The sequence below is a fragment of the Amblyomma mixtum genome, chromosome 10 (assembly GCF_055824585.1).
Source record: "Amblyomma mixtum isolate Tamu chromosome 10, ASM5582458v1, whole genome shotgun sequence".
Lineage (NCBI taxonomy): Eukaryota > Metazoa > Arthropoda > Arachnida > Ixodida > Ixodidae > Amblyomma > Amblyomma mixtum.
Window position 1 is genome coordinate 21,103,582 of NC_143021.1, and position 17,216 is coordinate 21,120,797.

At 46.1% G+C, this 17,216-nt stretch overlaps 1 protein-coding gene across 1 annotated transcript in view; it reads right to left on the reverse strand.

Annotated features, from left to right (window-relative positions):
* LOC149325315 (sodium-coupled monocarboxylate transporter 2-like) overlaps positions 1-6,997 on the reverse strand; it is an 85,949-nt gene extending 78,952 nt beyond the window's left edge. Inside the window, exon 1 of the mRNA XM_089563516.1 lies at positions 6,656-6,997. Within this exon, the coding sequence (XP_089419642.1) occupies positions 6,656-6,997 (342 nt within the window). The remainder of the gene's footprint in view (positions 1-6,655) is intronic.
* Positions 6,998-17,216: the final 10,219 nt, after the last annotated feature.

The following is a 17,216-nucleotide window of genomic DNA, read 5'->3' on the forward strand; positions in this document are numbered from 1 at the left end:
AAAGCTCCTTGCGAGCTACTCATGGGCAGGAGGTTAAGAGGAAGGCTGCCCGACTTCGCAGACCATTTACTTTTTTCTCATCGATGGCTTTGTGTGAAGGTAATCACAGGCCACACGCTTTCACATAAGCGGACGACGCGTCATGCGATTTCCGGCAGTTGCTTGAGTGCCGTCGCCTCCGCATGCGCAGCTGTGATGAGGCGCAGAGAGTCACGTGATTCGATAATTGCGAGGCGAGCCAGCGCCGTCGGCTGAACGCCCGCAGCTGTGGCGAGGCATGGCAAGTCACGTGTCACGCTGTAGAGGAACGTTTCGTTATCGTGAATATTTACTGAATGCTTCAGGAAGTAACACTGCATATTTTGTCGCTTTTGCTCTGTTAATCTGCTGCTGCAATTTCGTTTTCGGTACCAACTTGAAGTCGCCTTAGTCCGTTTCTTTGGAGGACGGTAGAGTGAGGGAAATAAATAGATAGATACATCAATAAGTGAAATAAATAAGTATTTAATGAATAGAATTGTCTTTTAAAAAGACCAGTTGTCGGAGTAAGGACACTTCCAAAAACATTCATGGTTCGGAAAATGTTTCTATGTAGATGCTAACTGCGCAAAAGTTTCAGTTATTAGAATGTTCGAACGGTGACTTATCTCGAGATCCTTGAATGAAGACGTGTTGGCGCTTTAACGTGTTGAAGAAGACCCAACGTTGAACAGAAGTTAAGGAAGGATAGAGATTTAGAATAATCAGAAAAAAAGGAATTGCGTTCTTTGTGACATGGTGCAGAAGTCGAGAAAAATTGGCCCTACTGGCACCTCTAAAACAATATGTTCAGCAGCCATCAATTTTTATGACACAAACTGATTCACTATTAGGGAGAGCGGCAACAGGGGAAAAATTCACTGTTTTTTTTCATGATGAGAATTGAGCAAAAAATTTGAATCCCCTATCAGTGCGCAAAAACAAATTAAGTATATTAGTCGTCCTCAACTACGATTAATATCTCGCTACACAAAACCCGCGGATCGATCTTGTCTGCAAAGAGTATAACGTCTTTGACAACTAACCAGCTAACCGAAATCCCTATCTCCCGAAAACCAAGTTTCATATAAGCTGACCGTGTGAGGAGCGTACGTATAGCGTCGATCACATTTAGAGGGAACACCGCTCTGCATGGCTGCACACACACAGAGCACCATTGCGACCAAGCCGTTGGTAAACCCATGCAATACGGCAGATGATACGAAGCACCACGTCGAGGCCTCTCTTTTCGTGCGTCAGTGTGCATTGATTCATGAACGGGTTAGATGCAATGACACTCCGGAGGTACGTGGCCACGCACAGCCGTGTTCCCTCTAAGTGTGATTGACCCTGTACGTACGGTGATGACAAAGCTCGGTGAAGACAAAGCCTAGAAGATTGGTTTGGTTTAGGGGGTTTAACGTCCCAAAGCGACTAAGGCTATGAGAGACGCCGTAGTGGAGGGCTCCGGAAATTTCGACCACCTGGGGTTCTTTAACGTGCACTGACATCTCACAGTACACGGGCCTCGAATTTCTCCTCCAAAGAAATTCAACCGCCGCGGCCGGGATCGAACCCGCGCCTTTCGGGACAGCAGCCGAGCACCATAGCCACTGAGCCACCGCGGCGGCAAAAGCCTAGAAGAGGAGTAGGCTTTCACTCCACGCTCTCTAATACCAAAGAACAGCAGGCCCACGTAAAGCGCGTGGTGCGTCACTGGCACAGTAACTGTTCTCAGGACAGGCTGAAATTACGACACGTGATGATTCGGTCAAAAATAAACATAGGCTTTTTTTGTTCACACGTTGTTTCATGCCCGTTAAGCAAAGGGAAGGTCCGGTCGCCTCCCCAAACTGGCAGCTTTTGCGCATTTACGTGATCGCTTCAACTCTCCTTGAAAATTGCTTGTAATATTCAAGCAAAGGCCTAAGATGGCTGATGGATACGAAAGCCCTGCAATGCCCGAAAAGGGGAGGCGTTATAAAGCTCGCGATTGGTCTGAACGATATAATCAAAGGCGGGAAATGACAAAATGTTAAGCTTTTGGATTAAACTAAGAATAGAATTAAAATGGAATTGCAATGAAACTGCCAAAGAATTGGAAAAGAACTAAAATAGAATTTCAGTGCTTTCGAATTATTCGCTCGAAAGTTCGTTATGTGCTGAAGCAATTTGTCTGCTCCTACTTTGAGAAAAAATCTGTATTTTACCTTGGACAACTTTTATTTGAGAATACATTAAATGGAGTTTATCTTCAGCGAATGCCCATAATCTTTGCGCAATATGTACATACCTTCACCATAGATTTTCAAGAAAACAAAATTGATGAGGAAGGAGAATAGTTCTGGATCACATTTGGCCCCTGTGAAGTTTAAATCACGGATTATCACGCACTCAATAAAACACCTAAATTAATACTACGGCTGCGGTAAAGCATTTGATCAACTCAAGACGGGGTCATTTGATGTTTAAGAATTATTTATTTTACCCATAATGGTGCTGCCGGCTGTGCATGTGTGATGATCATGCTGGGGTCATGAAAGGCTTACGAGCGCTTTATGGCATGAAAAACATGTTGGCATGGATTTGCGCAACTTGTAGTGAAGCGCGTCCGAATACAGCGTCCCCGGTGTCTTCGTGCCCTAGTCAACCCGTTTCCGCTTGTGGCTCTGGTGTCATGCATCCGAGCGGTGTTCATAGCACGGCGGTCTGCACTGACCCCATCCAAGGCTCTTCCGCAACGTCCCTGATGTGCCATGTCAGCACTGGCTGCTTTAGTCTTCTTCCAAAGTACAGACCCGGATCTATGAAGTTCATAAATGCTACAGCTGCTATTGGGCAATCGTGCCGGATGCTTTGCCAAGCAGTCATTTCAGAATGTTTCCTTCAGTTTGCCTTCTAAATGTCCAGCGCCGTGTTTTTAGATGGTGCACCGCAAACAATGACGACTAAGTTAGCGCGAGGCAGCCTAATTGTACACGAGGTGGTGATGTGATTACTGACATTCGGTCTTGTTTGCAGACGATTTAACGCACAGGCGTGGAACTTCGCTGTAGCGGCAAGCAATGTAAAAGAAATTTCATAGGCATGACCTGTCTTCAAACTCATGAAAACATAAAAACAGCGCAGCCGCCTTGACATGAAACGCAACATTGATAAAGCGGCTTAGTTCAGATGCATCACATATCAGTTTCAATGTCCTCACTTTGGTCTTTGCGTTTTGTCTTTGCCGCTACCGAGCATTTCTTTGTATGTGATTACGTGCCGCGGTCAAAATATTCATACGCTTCCCAGTTGAAACCATTGAGTGGCTTCTTCAAGCGCCAATAAATAACCGGCGTAGTGGACGCATAAGCTTTGCGGCTGGCACGAGTTTTGGAACGGTAATGCACGTTACGAATACTCAGCTCGGTAGGGAGGCGAGGCCCGTAGGTAGTGCGTACATCCCAATGAACGTATTGCCCACGTCGATGCAAGGCCACCGATGCTCTAGGACCCAGCGCTGCGCAGACCTTAATAAGAGGCAAGGAATGTTCAGCCGCAAGACCCTATAACAGGTTTTTTGAGGGAAGGTGATAACTAATTTTTCGAAATAGTGTTCTTGAGAGCAAAATGAAATTGGCTTTTCAGGAAAAGAAATGGAGCAGTATCTGTATTGCATCTCGCTGGATGCCTGAACTACATCGTACGGAACTCATAAAGGAGGAATTAAGAAAAAACAGATGCCCAGGCGTAGCTTGGTTAAGCCAAGAATGCGTTGCATATTGCGCGGTCTTTTTGCGCGAGCTATTGCTTGGCGGCACTCAATTTTCTCAGCAGGTTTTACTCCGTGACGTATGGATGGATGGATGGATGGATGGATGGATGGATAGGAGCGCCCCCTTTGAAACGGGGCGGTGGTAACCGCCACCATGCTCAGCCATCCTTTTTTTTCCTGTTTTTAAAGCGGTTTGGTGACGTCACGTCACCGCGTGACGTGACGTTACCAAACCACGTGACGTCACGTCACGTGGTTTGGTGGCTGCCCGGCTGCGCCAAAGGGCTGAACTGAGTGATTGCAATATGCTACGCATAAAAGGAGCAGTTCCCGTAGTGGAGGGCTTCGGAATAATTTCGACCACCTGGGAATCTTTAACGTGCACTGACGTCGCACAGCACATGGGCGCCTTGTGCGTTTCGTCTCCATCGATACGCGGCTGCCGCGGACGGGTGCCAACACAGGAACTATGGCTTAGTAGCCGAGCGCCTTGATCACTGAGCCACCGCGGCCGGTTAAAAACCTTTTGGCGGCGTCGGAATAGCAGTACTGGCGGACGTAAAAAAAGGTAATCATGTTAACTAGTAAAGTGTTTAGCTAAATTCTAATTGTTAACTTAATTATTAACCACAACCATGCTATTGGAATCATTCCGAAAATGAAAAATTGCTCCCCACATTGGAAGCCTTACGGTATACTGGATATTAGTAAGCTAATGAAATATAAACTATTCCTCGAAATAAGAATTAGTGGGACAGGTCAACATTTGAGGCTGAGTACTGTAATAAATCTACCCTATAAACTTAGACAAGATACAATGCAAATATCCAGATCTCGTACAAACTATGGAGAGCAAAGGTTGTGCACACAAATTCCAAGACTTCTGAATCAATATCCTGCCATCTCTGAAATACTATCGGCCAGTCCGTCACAACACTGAATGAAGGAAACAATAAAACTTATGTAACTTATGGAAGCATAGGTGGAATTTCCATGCATCATATGTATCCTGTTTTTTTTTTGTTCAAATGCAAATATTATTTTCAATTTTTAAATGAAGGTACGCAATTCTTTCTTTTTGTATGAGTTTATTTATGATGCACGTAAGCTGGCATTTTCTATGTTTGCATTCAAGCTATTGTATCTTTGTCTCTTCCAAATATGTTGTAGATACCTGGTTTAAATGCATTGTCTATGATTTCACTGTTACGATCTGTTTGCATGTTGTTGTTACAAGTGTTTTCAAACCCTGTTAATAGTTGCCTCAGATGTCAAGGGTGGGATGGCCTCGTCAGGAGAAAAACCTTCTTTATACTACTCACCCAGGACCGAACGTTTTGTAAATTTTCCCCTAAATAAAATACTTACTACTACTACTTACCTACTGCCGATAGGCACCTGACTGCAATTAGATATTTGTAGCCGGTCGTTAAAATGCCATATCACCTTTTCTAATTTCGAAAGCGCGATTATCCTCATCGCTGTGGACTCGGTAAATTTGGCTACATCGTGCCAAAATATACGCGCCTTCGAAAAGCATGTCGACAAAACTACCACTATGATGTACGAAACTAGTCTAAATAGCCCAATTTTGTCGAGCAACAGCGGAGAAGGTAGTCGCATTTTCGAAATTCTAGAAGCTGATACGGCTATTACAGACGGTTCGCTACATATCTCTAACTGCTGCCTGGTGTCTATCGGTAATAGTTATAAAGTTAACTATTAGAATTTGAACTCTCACTTAACTAGTTCACATTATTCGCCTGTTTTTTGACGTCTGCAAGCACTTGTATTGCGATACAACAAAAAGATTCTGCTTACCTCGAAAACCCTATTTTTAAAAATTAGTGATTACCTTCCCTAAAACGTCTATAATTTGCCGCAGGAACCTAGACGCAGCGAGCGCGGCTCAAATATTCAACAAGGCTCTCCGTGCAATGGTTTAGTTAAGTTTCGTTTATTGGGGTTAAACATTCCAAAGCAACACAGGCTATGAGGGACACGGTAGTGAAGGGCTCTGGAAATTTCGACCGCCTGGGGTTCTTTAACGTGTACTTACATCGCACAGTACACGGGCGTTTAGGATATCACCTTCATCAAAATTCAGCCACCGCGGCCGGGATCGAACCCGCGTCTTTCGGGTAAGCAGCTGAGCGCCATAACCACTAAGCCACCGAGGCGGGGTGTTCCATGCAATAGGAGGCGATGTGTTCGAAGATGTTGGAGGTAATGTTGCGTCAAAAGCAAGAAAAAATGAAGAGCCATTGAAGGTCATTACTAGCCACTAAAAGATGGCCAATCTTGTTACAGTTAAAACGCCTGCTATCGCTTAAATTTGCGCTACAGGTGCCAACCGTCCTCTGATTTTTTTTATATTGACAGCTATAGAAGAACATTGTACCGCACGTCTATTATCCAACGAGCACAATTAATCGGCCCCATAATGGAAACGCATTTGCAAACAACGGTCCAACAACAGCCCATAATGAAACCATCTATCTGCAATATTGGGACGATTACAAGTCCTGCTGGTTAGCCGGCGTGCCATGTCGTAACAAACGGTTAAGCAGTATCCAGGCGGTATGGTGCTACGGGGCCTGGAGAATAACGACTGTGTTGAATGTCCAGAACGATCAAAGCGGGTGTCAGTAAGGTCTGGTGAAACTAAAGCTGTGGCTTTGTTCTTGCTAAAGAGAGAGAAAATTAAGTGCGCCTAAGCCTACCCCTGTTATTCAACTGAACCGGCTACCTGCAAACAATGCCTGGAGTTTATAACAACTGAGGCGAAGTCCTCAGGGAAACAAATTTTGCTGCACTCCGGTCGACAGCACTGGCTCAGTAAAAGGACTGCGATAGTAGATAAAGGCGCATGTTACTCACCTCGAATATGGACGTGACTCCGGCACCGTACAGCACTGGTACGATCACACGGGTGCCCAGCGGAATGCACACGACAGTCATAACGTAACACCACGCAACGTGCCATCCGTAGGCGTAGAAGTGCGCCGGGAATCCCACAAGTCCCGTCGCAGAGAACAGCGAAGTCACAGAAGATGCCGCGAGTGGGAGAACCTTGAGCACGCGACCTCCGAGAAATATCTCCGATTTCGCGGAGCTGCTACTGCCGGAAGTGGATGTCTTGCGGCAAGAGAAATACATACCGAGGCTGAAGTTCGTGATTACTAAGACTCCGAAGAGTGCTATGTCAACAGCTTGGAGCATGTCTAGTTGGCTTCGTTTTCACTAGACGCACTTTTTGGAGGCTACACGAAGTGCTGCGGCGTCAAAGGCCGTTCACGTATTTAGAGACCGCCACAAGTGGCCGAAGTTGGCCCCATTAGTGCTTATTCCATCTGTGGCCTAGAGTTTTCTACCTTTCGAGTGCGCATGAGCGCTGCTCTACTTGCCCGAGGACTGTGCCTTTCGCGAAATTGCAATTCTCACACACATTCTCGTAACGGTCTTCATCCCGTGTGGGTACTGCTGCGCACCAATAGAAAAACATTCTTTCAGACCCCGCTTATGATGACACCTCGCTTTGGGCAGTTTTGGGCAGATGGCTTTTAGAGATTAATCCGAGTTCGATTTCGCTCTTTTGTTTTATTTTCATTTCCTTTTAGGATCGTTGTTCTGTGTGATAGACAGCATAGAGCAAGCGAAAGGGAAAGAACAGAACAAATGGCGTTACCCACCCATGTAGTTCGCTGTTACAGCGCTCTCAGCTATTTCTGCTGTAGCTCTTGAGCGCTGCTGCCATGCAGTTTTTTTCCGCGAAGCTAAGCATACAAGCATCGAAGGGTTGTACTAATGTCAGCTTTGTGAAAGCTTTCAGTTAACCAACAGATAATTAGGTCCACGTGGCCACTTTCTGTTGCCAATATTCGGCAGCCAGTGCCCAAGGAGGATTCTTGCTGGCAGACAGGCTTTCTTGCTGCACACCCAGAGGCGCATGCGATAATTCATTGCTGCAAATCGTAGGCTGATTACTCTCAAGCGTGAAATCTAGTTCGGATGAAATTGCAAAAGGAACCTCTGCGGAGAAATACTTATCGAATCAGCCGATATAGTTTTGTTTGCGCCTTGGAAGAAACGGTGTCACTATTTTTTTAGTTTACGGTACACGGATGCGGAAAGAGGAAATTAATGCGCGTACAAAATAAAATAAAAACAGGAGACCATGTACATTCCGAAATCGCTGAATTTCAATGACATGTTTACGCAAAAGGCGTACTGGCGCCAAAAAACGGAGACAAAGCACACAACAAGCGCCAGTCCTGTTTTGCTTTTTGTCTCCGTGTTTTAGCGCCAGTACGCCTTTTGCGTAAACATGTCATGCTACAACCAACTAGCTAAAATTAAAGTATTGCCGTAGTTCAATGCATGGGAAAACTTCGGTGCCACTATTCATCGACAGTAGATGTAAGTATAAGTGGCTTAGCGTTATCTTAATGGGGGACAACATGGCCAAGTCGGTGTCGGTGACCCGTAGCATGAGGTGTAGCGCAAACGTCCGCGGCGCAGTTCTGGCGCGACAGCGCACGTCCGGCGTTTTACAGCTTGTGATCACGGGATGAAATCGCTGCAGCAAAGACAAATTTATACCACTGACGCCGGCAGAGCTCCTAACTAGTGCTTAGAGCGAAAGCTGGTGCCAGCGTCTATGCGAATTTTTTTATGAGTGCTTCATTCACTGCGAGAATTCCCGGAAGACGAAGTTTCGTGTTTCGGTTGGCTAGTGCTGGACAGAAAATGTGTATTGTAGTTGCGCCACCATTTCTCCCCTGTTCGCAGAATAAAATATTTCAATACTGCGTTTTCGCCGGTTTCGTTCATGATTTGTATTCATCCATCGATGCTGGAGGTCTAATTGATGCCATTTGCTTCTGTTTTTCAAAGGTATTTCATACTGTTCCTCATCGTAGGCTTATGCTCAAACTCTGTTGAATATCCACCCTGCTGTTACCACTTGGATTGCGGACTTCCTCAACGCTAGTCTTCAGTTTACCTCCATCAACAACCACAACTCCACTTACTCTAAAGTCACTTCTGGGTACCAGAAGAGAGCGTTTTTGGAATAGTTCTTGTTTTTAATATTTAATAATTATTTACCTAAATCTGTGTCATCTCGAATTAGGCTTTTCGACAATGACTGCGTAATACACCGTAATATTGTCTCTATCACTGACCAACAATGTTTGCAAACTGACCTGAATGCATTAACCGTATGGTGCACATTTTGGCTTATGCCACTTAATACTTCTAAACTTTAGCTGATGTCTTTCACTGGCAGTTCTTGCGTTCCCACAACTCATTTCCTAAATAACGATTCTGTCGAGCTTGAAACTACTTACCAGTACCTCACAGTTCACCTGCAATCAGACTTCACATGGTTTAACCACCTTAATCTAACTTTGCCATCCGCCAACCCCTCACTCGGCCTACTAAAGCATAACCTCAGACTGGCTCCATCGCATCTGAAGAAATGCGTTCACCGCAGTCATTCGTCCGAAGATTGAATATGCATCAACCGTCTTCAATCCTGACCAAGCCTATCCGTAGCTGGCATTGAGTCCTTGGAGGACCGCTCTGCGCGTTTTATTTTTCTCAGACTGCTCACGTACTACCAGCGTCCCTGCCTTAAAAAATCGCGCTAATATAGGGCACCTGTCGTACCGCCGTAAACTATCCCGATTAGCACTTTTCCATAAACTTTATCACCATCCACTGCTTCAGATTTATTTTTTCCAATCACCATCAGCCTTTCTTCCCCGGCTTGACCATGCACACAAAATCAAGCGCATCGCGTGTTGTTCATCCGCATTTGCGTAGTCATTCACACCACGCACTATCTTACAGTGGAACAATTTACCTGCACACATAACCATTCAATCGAACGCCTCCACATTTCTTGAACTGATACAGAGCGACTGACATTAGAAATGTGTTTTTTTCTCAGTTGCTGTACTTTTGCGTTTACTTCTGTTCTTTTTCTGCCTTATACGTACGCTGTAGTATTTTTGATTTCCCTTATGCCTTATTGTCTTTTTTAAGCCTATAGCTTATGTTATATTGTTTTCTATCACCAGTATATTTACTTTTTTGTGCTAAATTATTTTACATCTTATACCTATCCTGTTCGTTGTTCTTTTGCTTCTTAATTGTGCTCCTTATACATCTACTTTTTTACACTTAGCCCCCCGCCCCCCGACCCATGTAATACCCTCGAAAGGCAGTAATGGTAATAACGCTGCAATAAAAGGTACACAAGAAAGACTTACACAGGACGTGCGCTTAGCGCACGTCCTGTGTCATTAGCGCATGTCCTGTGTCAGTCTTTCTTGTGTACGTCTTATTGCAGCGCTATTACCATTTCTGTCTCAATAATGCACCATCTAGCCCAGAGTGACGTTCTTCAAAACCATCCCTTGAAAGGCCTTTAGGGGTATAGCGAATAGATTAAAAAATGGCTGAGGCTTAGCTAAGGTTAAGCCTAGTCAGATGCGAAGCATATTGATGGCTAGGCTTGGTAATACATGGCTTTCCTTGGTTGACGTTCATCCCGCTCTTCATCGCCCGTTCGAAATGCGCGGGAATGCCGCTCGAGGACATTCTGGTGTCTGTGCGATGGCATCGTTCTCCCTCTCCCAGCGCGTGACGGCGATCTGTCGTGACGTCATGTGTCACGTGGTATGTCACGTGGTGTGTCGTCACTGTACCACGTGGTCTGCACGGCGTGCAACCACAGCGACGGCGCGAGGTGGACCCCGTCTTCCTCTGTCGTGACGTCATGTGTCACGTGGTGTGACGTCACTGTACCACGTGGTGTGCACGGCGTGTAACCACGGCGAAGGGCTGTAGTGTACCTCCGTCTTTCTCTGTCGTGACGTCATGTGTCACGTGGTATGTCACGTGGTGTGACGTCACTGTACCACGTGGTGTGCACGGCGTGTAACCACGGCGAAGGGCTGTAGTGTACCTCCGTCTTCCTCTGTCGTGACGTCATGTGTCACGTGGTATGCCACGTGGCGTGACGTCACTGTACCACGTGGTGTGCACGGCGCATAACCACGGCGAAGGGCTGTAGTGTACCTCCGTCTTCCTCTGTCGTGACGTCACTGTACCACGTGGTGTGCACGGCGCGTAACCACGGCGAAGGGCTGTAGTGTACCTCTTGTAATATGCTTCGCATAATAAATAAATACATTTCACCCAAGTGAAGTTTAGGTGTTAGTCTGGAATAAAAACTTTAACAGCATTTCTCCGAGGTTTGACTCGAGAAGAGTCGCATTTTTACACCGGAATCTACATTTTGTGGCCAACAATAGCCAAGCCAAGTAAGAAGCCTCGTCTTCTCGGCATTCCTGTGCATGGCGGATTATGTATAGCGCACTCAGCTTTCTTGCTAGATATAGTAGAAATCTCTATGGTACTCGGCAACCCGATATCCACCTCGTTCGCAAGAGCTTCAAACCCCGCACAGCGCATGTGCCTGACAGTCCTCTTGCGTCACATTGCCCTTGGTTACCTGGGAATCTTTCACCCCAGTAGTACAAGGTGGCGGGTGCATGCGGATCCAACATGAGCAATGAGGGCGGCTGGATGCCCGCAATAAACCCACATGGATCCTTCGTGGGTGCAGTGCTGGCAGAAAACGTTTGGGCTCCCCACTTCGTGCCTTAATGGGGCCCTCGTCGGCTAGGCATGCGCTTACACAGACTGGGCAGCCCGCCTAGGTCCCACGGTAGATACATGCAGGCAAAGATTGGGGCTCTATTATGGTCAAAGCCGGGTAACCCCAAAAGGGGCTGCCCGTACATCACCCTGTGGGAGCCGCAGTGGATTTCTGTGGGCAAAAGAGCTAGTATTACAGCCTTGCGCCTACATGGGTCCTGCATAGAAAATGCAGGGGCTAGATTTTGGCCTTCATACAGGCGAAGCGTTTCAAGCATGCAGTTTAGGCTGTCTGGGCAACACCTGCGAAAGTCCCGCATGGGCTGGGCATGGGCACATTTGCCATTCCCACGTGTTCTACGCCTGTACCGTAAGTCGGGTATCCAATGGCTAAGCACGGGCTGCGGGCAGTTCGTGTGCATAAAAGATGGGGCTACATGATGGTGACGTGCGGGCACCCCCAATAGAGGTTGCACGTGCAGCACCCTGACGGAGCCAATTAGGCAGTGCGTGGGCTAACACCAGTGTTCCCGCATGTAGCCTGCGTGAATCCTGCATAGAAAATATATGGGCTGGGCATGGGTACATTTAAGATTCCAACATCTGCCCCGCCTGCATACTACATATCAGGTAGAAAAGGGCTAAGGGCGGGCTGTGCAGTAGAAAAACTTGCTCTGTGTGCATGAAAGACGCTGGCTGCATGAAGATGAATTGCGGGCAACCGCAATAGAGGCTTACTTTACAGCACCCTGACAAAGCCCAGGCAGCTGTGTGTGGGAAAACGGCTAGTATATTTCCACCAGCAGCCTTCGTAAGTACTGCGCAGATTACTCTGGGCTTCACAGTGCAGAAACGTTATGTGCCATTAGCGAGCTGCCGGGGAACATCTATCGACAGTACGTACCGTGTGTAGAAGAAGTTTACAGCCCACCGAGCCATTGAAATGAACGGCGAGGTGGATTGTAAACTTTTGCAACATACGCTACATTAGCTGTAGTCAGGAAGAGCTGACATTCTCACATTTAGCTTGCCTGCATATCCTGCATCAGATGTAAAAGGGCTAAGCGTGCCAGAATAGCAAGACCTTGCATGTTTCACTCTTGTGAAGAGCTGCTCTTTGAACGTCATAATAACAAAAGAACCCGCTTCTTCACTTGAGATTTTTTCGTCCTTCTTTTGCGTTTATCGCACTGCATTTTTTATGCTGTGCTACGGTCGCCTTGGAGAAAGCTGCCAGCATAATTTTTATTGCTTGTTTTAATGCACTTCCTTTACGCAAGCACTACAAGCGCTTTTGGCGTCTCCTTGCCACATGTGGCGCTTAAACTTCACGAGTGGTTGATGAACATAGCGAGCCTCCGGCGACTGCGCCAGAGGCTGCAAAAGGTTTGTTGCTATCGCAGCCGTCTGCAGCGACGCATCGATGAAGACAAAGCAAAATCTTGGTTTTCGTGCAGGCATTCTTTCCGCTTCTTTTTTGCCAAGTGATTTGATAACACAACTTGTCCAAGCGCAGATAAAGCCGTCCATAGGAAACGGCCCCACCCTTCACCCCATAAGGAGGATATACTAATCACAAATTGCCCAGAACATTTCTATCGACGAACAAGAAAAGCTTAACTCTACAGAGCTGGTAGTTTGGGGTGTTCCCTAAAGGGCGACGCTTCGGGCTAGGCAAGAGATACAGCGTCAAGAGAACAGAATAAAAACAAAAAAAAACACCCACTGAAACGTCACACCAGTAGCCCGTCTTTGCGCAAATTGTTTTTCAAGCTTTGTTCTTTCGCCTCACCACCGCTTTCCCTGCTTTTCTGGGGTCTGGTAGCGACAAAACACCGGCTCATTCCTGGTTTTTCTGTCGGCCTTTGCTCCTTCCCGGATGCCTCCTCTGTGTCTGTCCTGTCCCTCCCAGCCCCCTTACCCGAAATGGCTTATAGGTGCTCACTCTACAACCCACGACCGAACATTTTAAGCCGCCCTCCCGACCACACCCCCCCGCGAGGCTTCCATGAAGTGGCGAGGAGGCTCCGAATCTACTTGTTCACGGTGTACCGTCACTACGCGGTGACGTCATGCGGAAGTACTGGCTGGCACTCCCTTCGTTTCTTTGGGACAGGTTTTTATTCAGGCGACGAATGCGACGAAGGGAGCTGCGAAAACACACTGGCACTTAATCGTCCTCATAATAAAATAGTTTCAGACGAGGCGCATAGGAAGGTAACAGGACGAAGCGACCTTCCTTTGTGTGTCGTCTGTTCTTATCGCCTAAAAACTATTTAATTATGAACCGAAACAAACTAGCCCAGCAGCAAGTGCTCTTCGTCACTCATCCTCGTTGAATTTTTCTGTTATACAGTTTTTTGCGCTTTTCCTCGTGTTTCCTTGATCAATCCACGATCGAAGATGACAACGCCTTCCTACGCGTACATCGAGTGCATGAATGGTGGAACCCTATCGCCCCTTTCTCACTTTCTCAGTGATGAATGACTTCGCTCCGAAAGACGTGAGTGGTGAAAAGTAACATTTACTGACGTTTGAACGATGAAGGCCACGGCGGTGAAGGAGGATTTTTTGACAGCGACGTCGTGCTGCTAGGACGTAAGTACGCATTTGAAATCACTCTGTCTAAGTACTTCCTCCATATAATTTATATGCTCGGCGCCAACAAAAACTTTCTAACTGTTCATTGCCTTACTTTTAGCCAGATATTTATAGATTGCACAGCGTAGAAGGACAGAATACCGCAATATTTTCTTTCAGTTAAATACCGAAATTTCTTGTCCTTCCTGGTAACATGAATAAAATTAGTTTTATGGTCTGTATTCTTCTTTACAAAGGCATATGGTGCATACGTGCGAGAGCAATAAGCGATAAGTGCCCTGAAGGGGAGCGGCTCAACGCCCTGGAAAAACCACGCATAGCATCGATTCTGCGGAATGTTCTGTAAATATAAGGAGGATGGCCACGCAAGCATTGGGATCGTCCGAGCAACCTCTTTACGCACCAACAATATTACGATGCAGATTTGAAAAACATTATTGAGTCAAATACGAAAGGTGTGAGGTCCATTCACGATACTCAGCATTGCAAATGCTCAAGGCATTGGCAATAGCACTGCTAGTGCTCTTTCATCCTGTCTTTTTTGTGCGCATTATCTCTTTTTAAGTAATGCGACGTACAAGCAGAACTTTTCGACGGGTTAGTTGGTACATCGTCTTGAAAGAACGTCGTACGCCAAAAAAGGACGAAACAGGAAGAAAAACCACAACAGGAAAGAGGCGCAACTTCCAACTTTAATAACAGGAAAGGAAACCAGGCGCTCTTTTATAGCCGCTGAGCTGCATGAGGGTGCGTGAACTAAAAAACAAATGCGGTGGTGGACGAGTGACAACAACACAACAACACAGCATAACAAGTCATAGGGAGGTCGCTATTACAAAAAGCATGTTGATAACTCATGCGAGTTTGAATGATAGCACAGGTTGAACGTTTATGAATAAGGATAAGAACCACCGCTAAGATATTAACAATCATGAAACCGATTGAAGGAAGCAAGCGGACTTTACAAAGGGCGTCTAAACGAAACCGTCCAAAAAAGCTAGTTCGTTTCTGGTGAGGAGAAAAGAAGGCGTGCTAACGCAGTTGTCTTTTCTTTGATCAATATAAAAAGCCTCAATGACTTCTCTTTCGATTTTTTCTTTTGTCCTGGCTAGAAACCTGGTCTCTTGAAATTTCGGACAACAATCTTTACACCTGCTACAATGTAAAGCTAGATTGCTTCCCGTCTTGCTTTTTAGGGTCACATTGTGCTCTCGAGCACGCTCATTGAAACACTGTCCCGTTTGCCCCACATATACTTTGCCACACGTCAAAGGGATCTCGTATACCACATTAGTGGTGCATTTTGTGAACACTGTTTGATGTTTGACAGTGCAGGCCTTTTTGACCCGTTATCCTGACACCATCGGACATATGCTTGCCAGTTTGCAGGGGGCTGAAAAAACCAGCCGCACTCCGTGCCTGGAAGCCACTTTTTTCAAATTGTGCGAAAACCCATGTAGGTAAGGTATGACCTGCACAGGTTTGTTTCCAATGTCACGCTTGTAGCCCGGTTTCTTCATTTTTTTAAGGAGGCTTTCAGACACACTGGTGACCAGTTGCAATGGTTAACCAGCTGACATAACTCTTCTGATCTCATACTGGAAGCTTTCACTGATCTTGTGTGGACAAGGTTTTTCTAGGGCCGACCTAATGCAAAGAGAAACTATTCCTCGTTTTACTAATTTGGAGTGGGCGCTATCGTAGGCTAACAGAGACTTCTTTGAGCCAGGTTGATACATCCAACAGACGTGGTTGTTGGTAAAGGAAATCTGTAAATCCAAGAACTGTATACAATCATGATCTGCCTTTTCATGCGTGAACTTCAGGGCCGTTGACTTCGAGCTAAAAGCGGTCAGTACGTTTTCGATATGCGAATCTGATTCACACTGGGCCGGTACATCAAGAACAAGATAATCGTCAACGTATCTAAAAATGCATGAGACAGCTCTGCCGCACAAACTGGATTCAAGTCGTCGATCAAATGAAGCCAGAAAAATTTCACACAAAACTGGAGCAACTGACGACCCTATACAGATTCCTTGCTCTTGCACAAAAAAATTTTCTTCGAAACAAACAGCTGTGGAATTAAGATAGAACACTAAGAGTTCTAGAAAGTTCTCTACTGTGAGTCCCACTTCATTTTGAAACTTTTCTTCCCCGTATTCTTCCAGTTGTTCTCTAACAGCCGCGAACAAACCATCATGAGGCACAGAGTAAAAAAGGTCTTCTATGTCTATAGAAAAACCTGTAGTAGCAGCAAGCTTTCTGTCTTCTAAGACCTGCACTATTTCTCTTGAGCTTCGGACACGATAGGGATCCCCTCCCGCTATTCTGTCCAAATGGCGTCGTAGAAATCCACTCACAGCTTTCTGCCACGTATCTCTTTCAGACACAATGCTTCGTAGAGGGCATGCCGGCGTGTGTGTTTTTCCTGAAAAGAAGATCTCAAGGTGTCCTGTGTTAGCATTCTTGACAGCCTTTCCTAATGTATCCAGGTTCATTCGGGCCAGTAGTTTCAGTGCCGCTCGTTTTTGCTTCGCAGGGTTAAAGTTCACAGGCCTGAAGCTCTTCTTGATGGCTTGAGTAGCTTTTTCCTTGAAGTCACCGTTCGTCATGACGACAAAACCGCCCTCTTTGTCGGCCTCCAGTACTGTAAGTTCGGATGCTTTCATAAACTCTCCGCTTCGTGAGATTCGTGAGATAAACAACTCCGCTTCGTGAGATTCTCGGCGGCGCCTTCTCCTCCTTTTCTTCTTTTTTCCTTTACTTATTTTTAGCGATCACCAATCCACGATCACGTTACCGATCACGATCGTCGATTACAATCAAAATTAACGGTTACCAATCACCAATCACTATCTTGCTTAGAGTGCATGGCATACTACGTCCATTCTACACATACGCACCATTTGGGTCAGTACAATGAAGCACCCTAACACCTCCTTTTCATTCCATCCAATTTCTGATGCGGAATTAGCACGTTAGTATGTGTTTGTTTTTTTTTCAGTAATGTAATACCAGGACCAATCCCAAACAGAGATTACTAAGTCGTACACCCCCCCACCCCTCAAACACGCCTGAAACAGTGACCCTTCGTGGCCTACGGACAATAAAGAACAAAAAAATACCATTCGTGGATTATGTGTTGCGTGCCCACCTGGCGCACTGG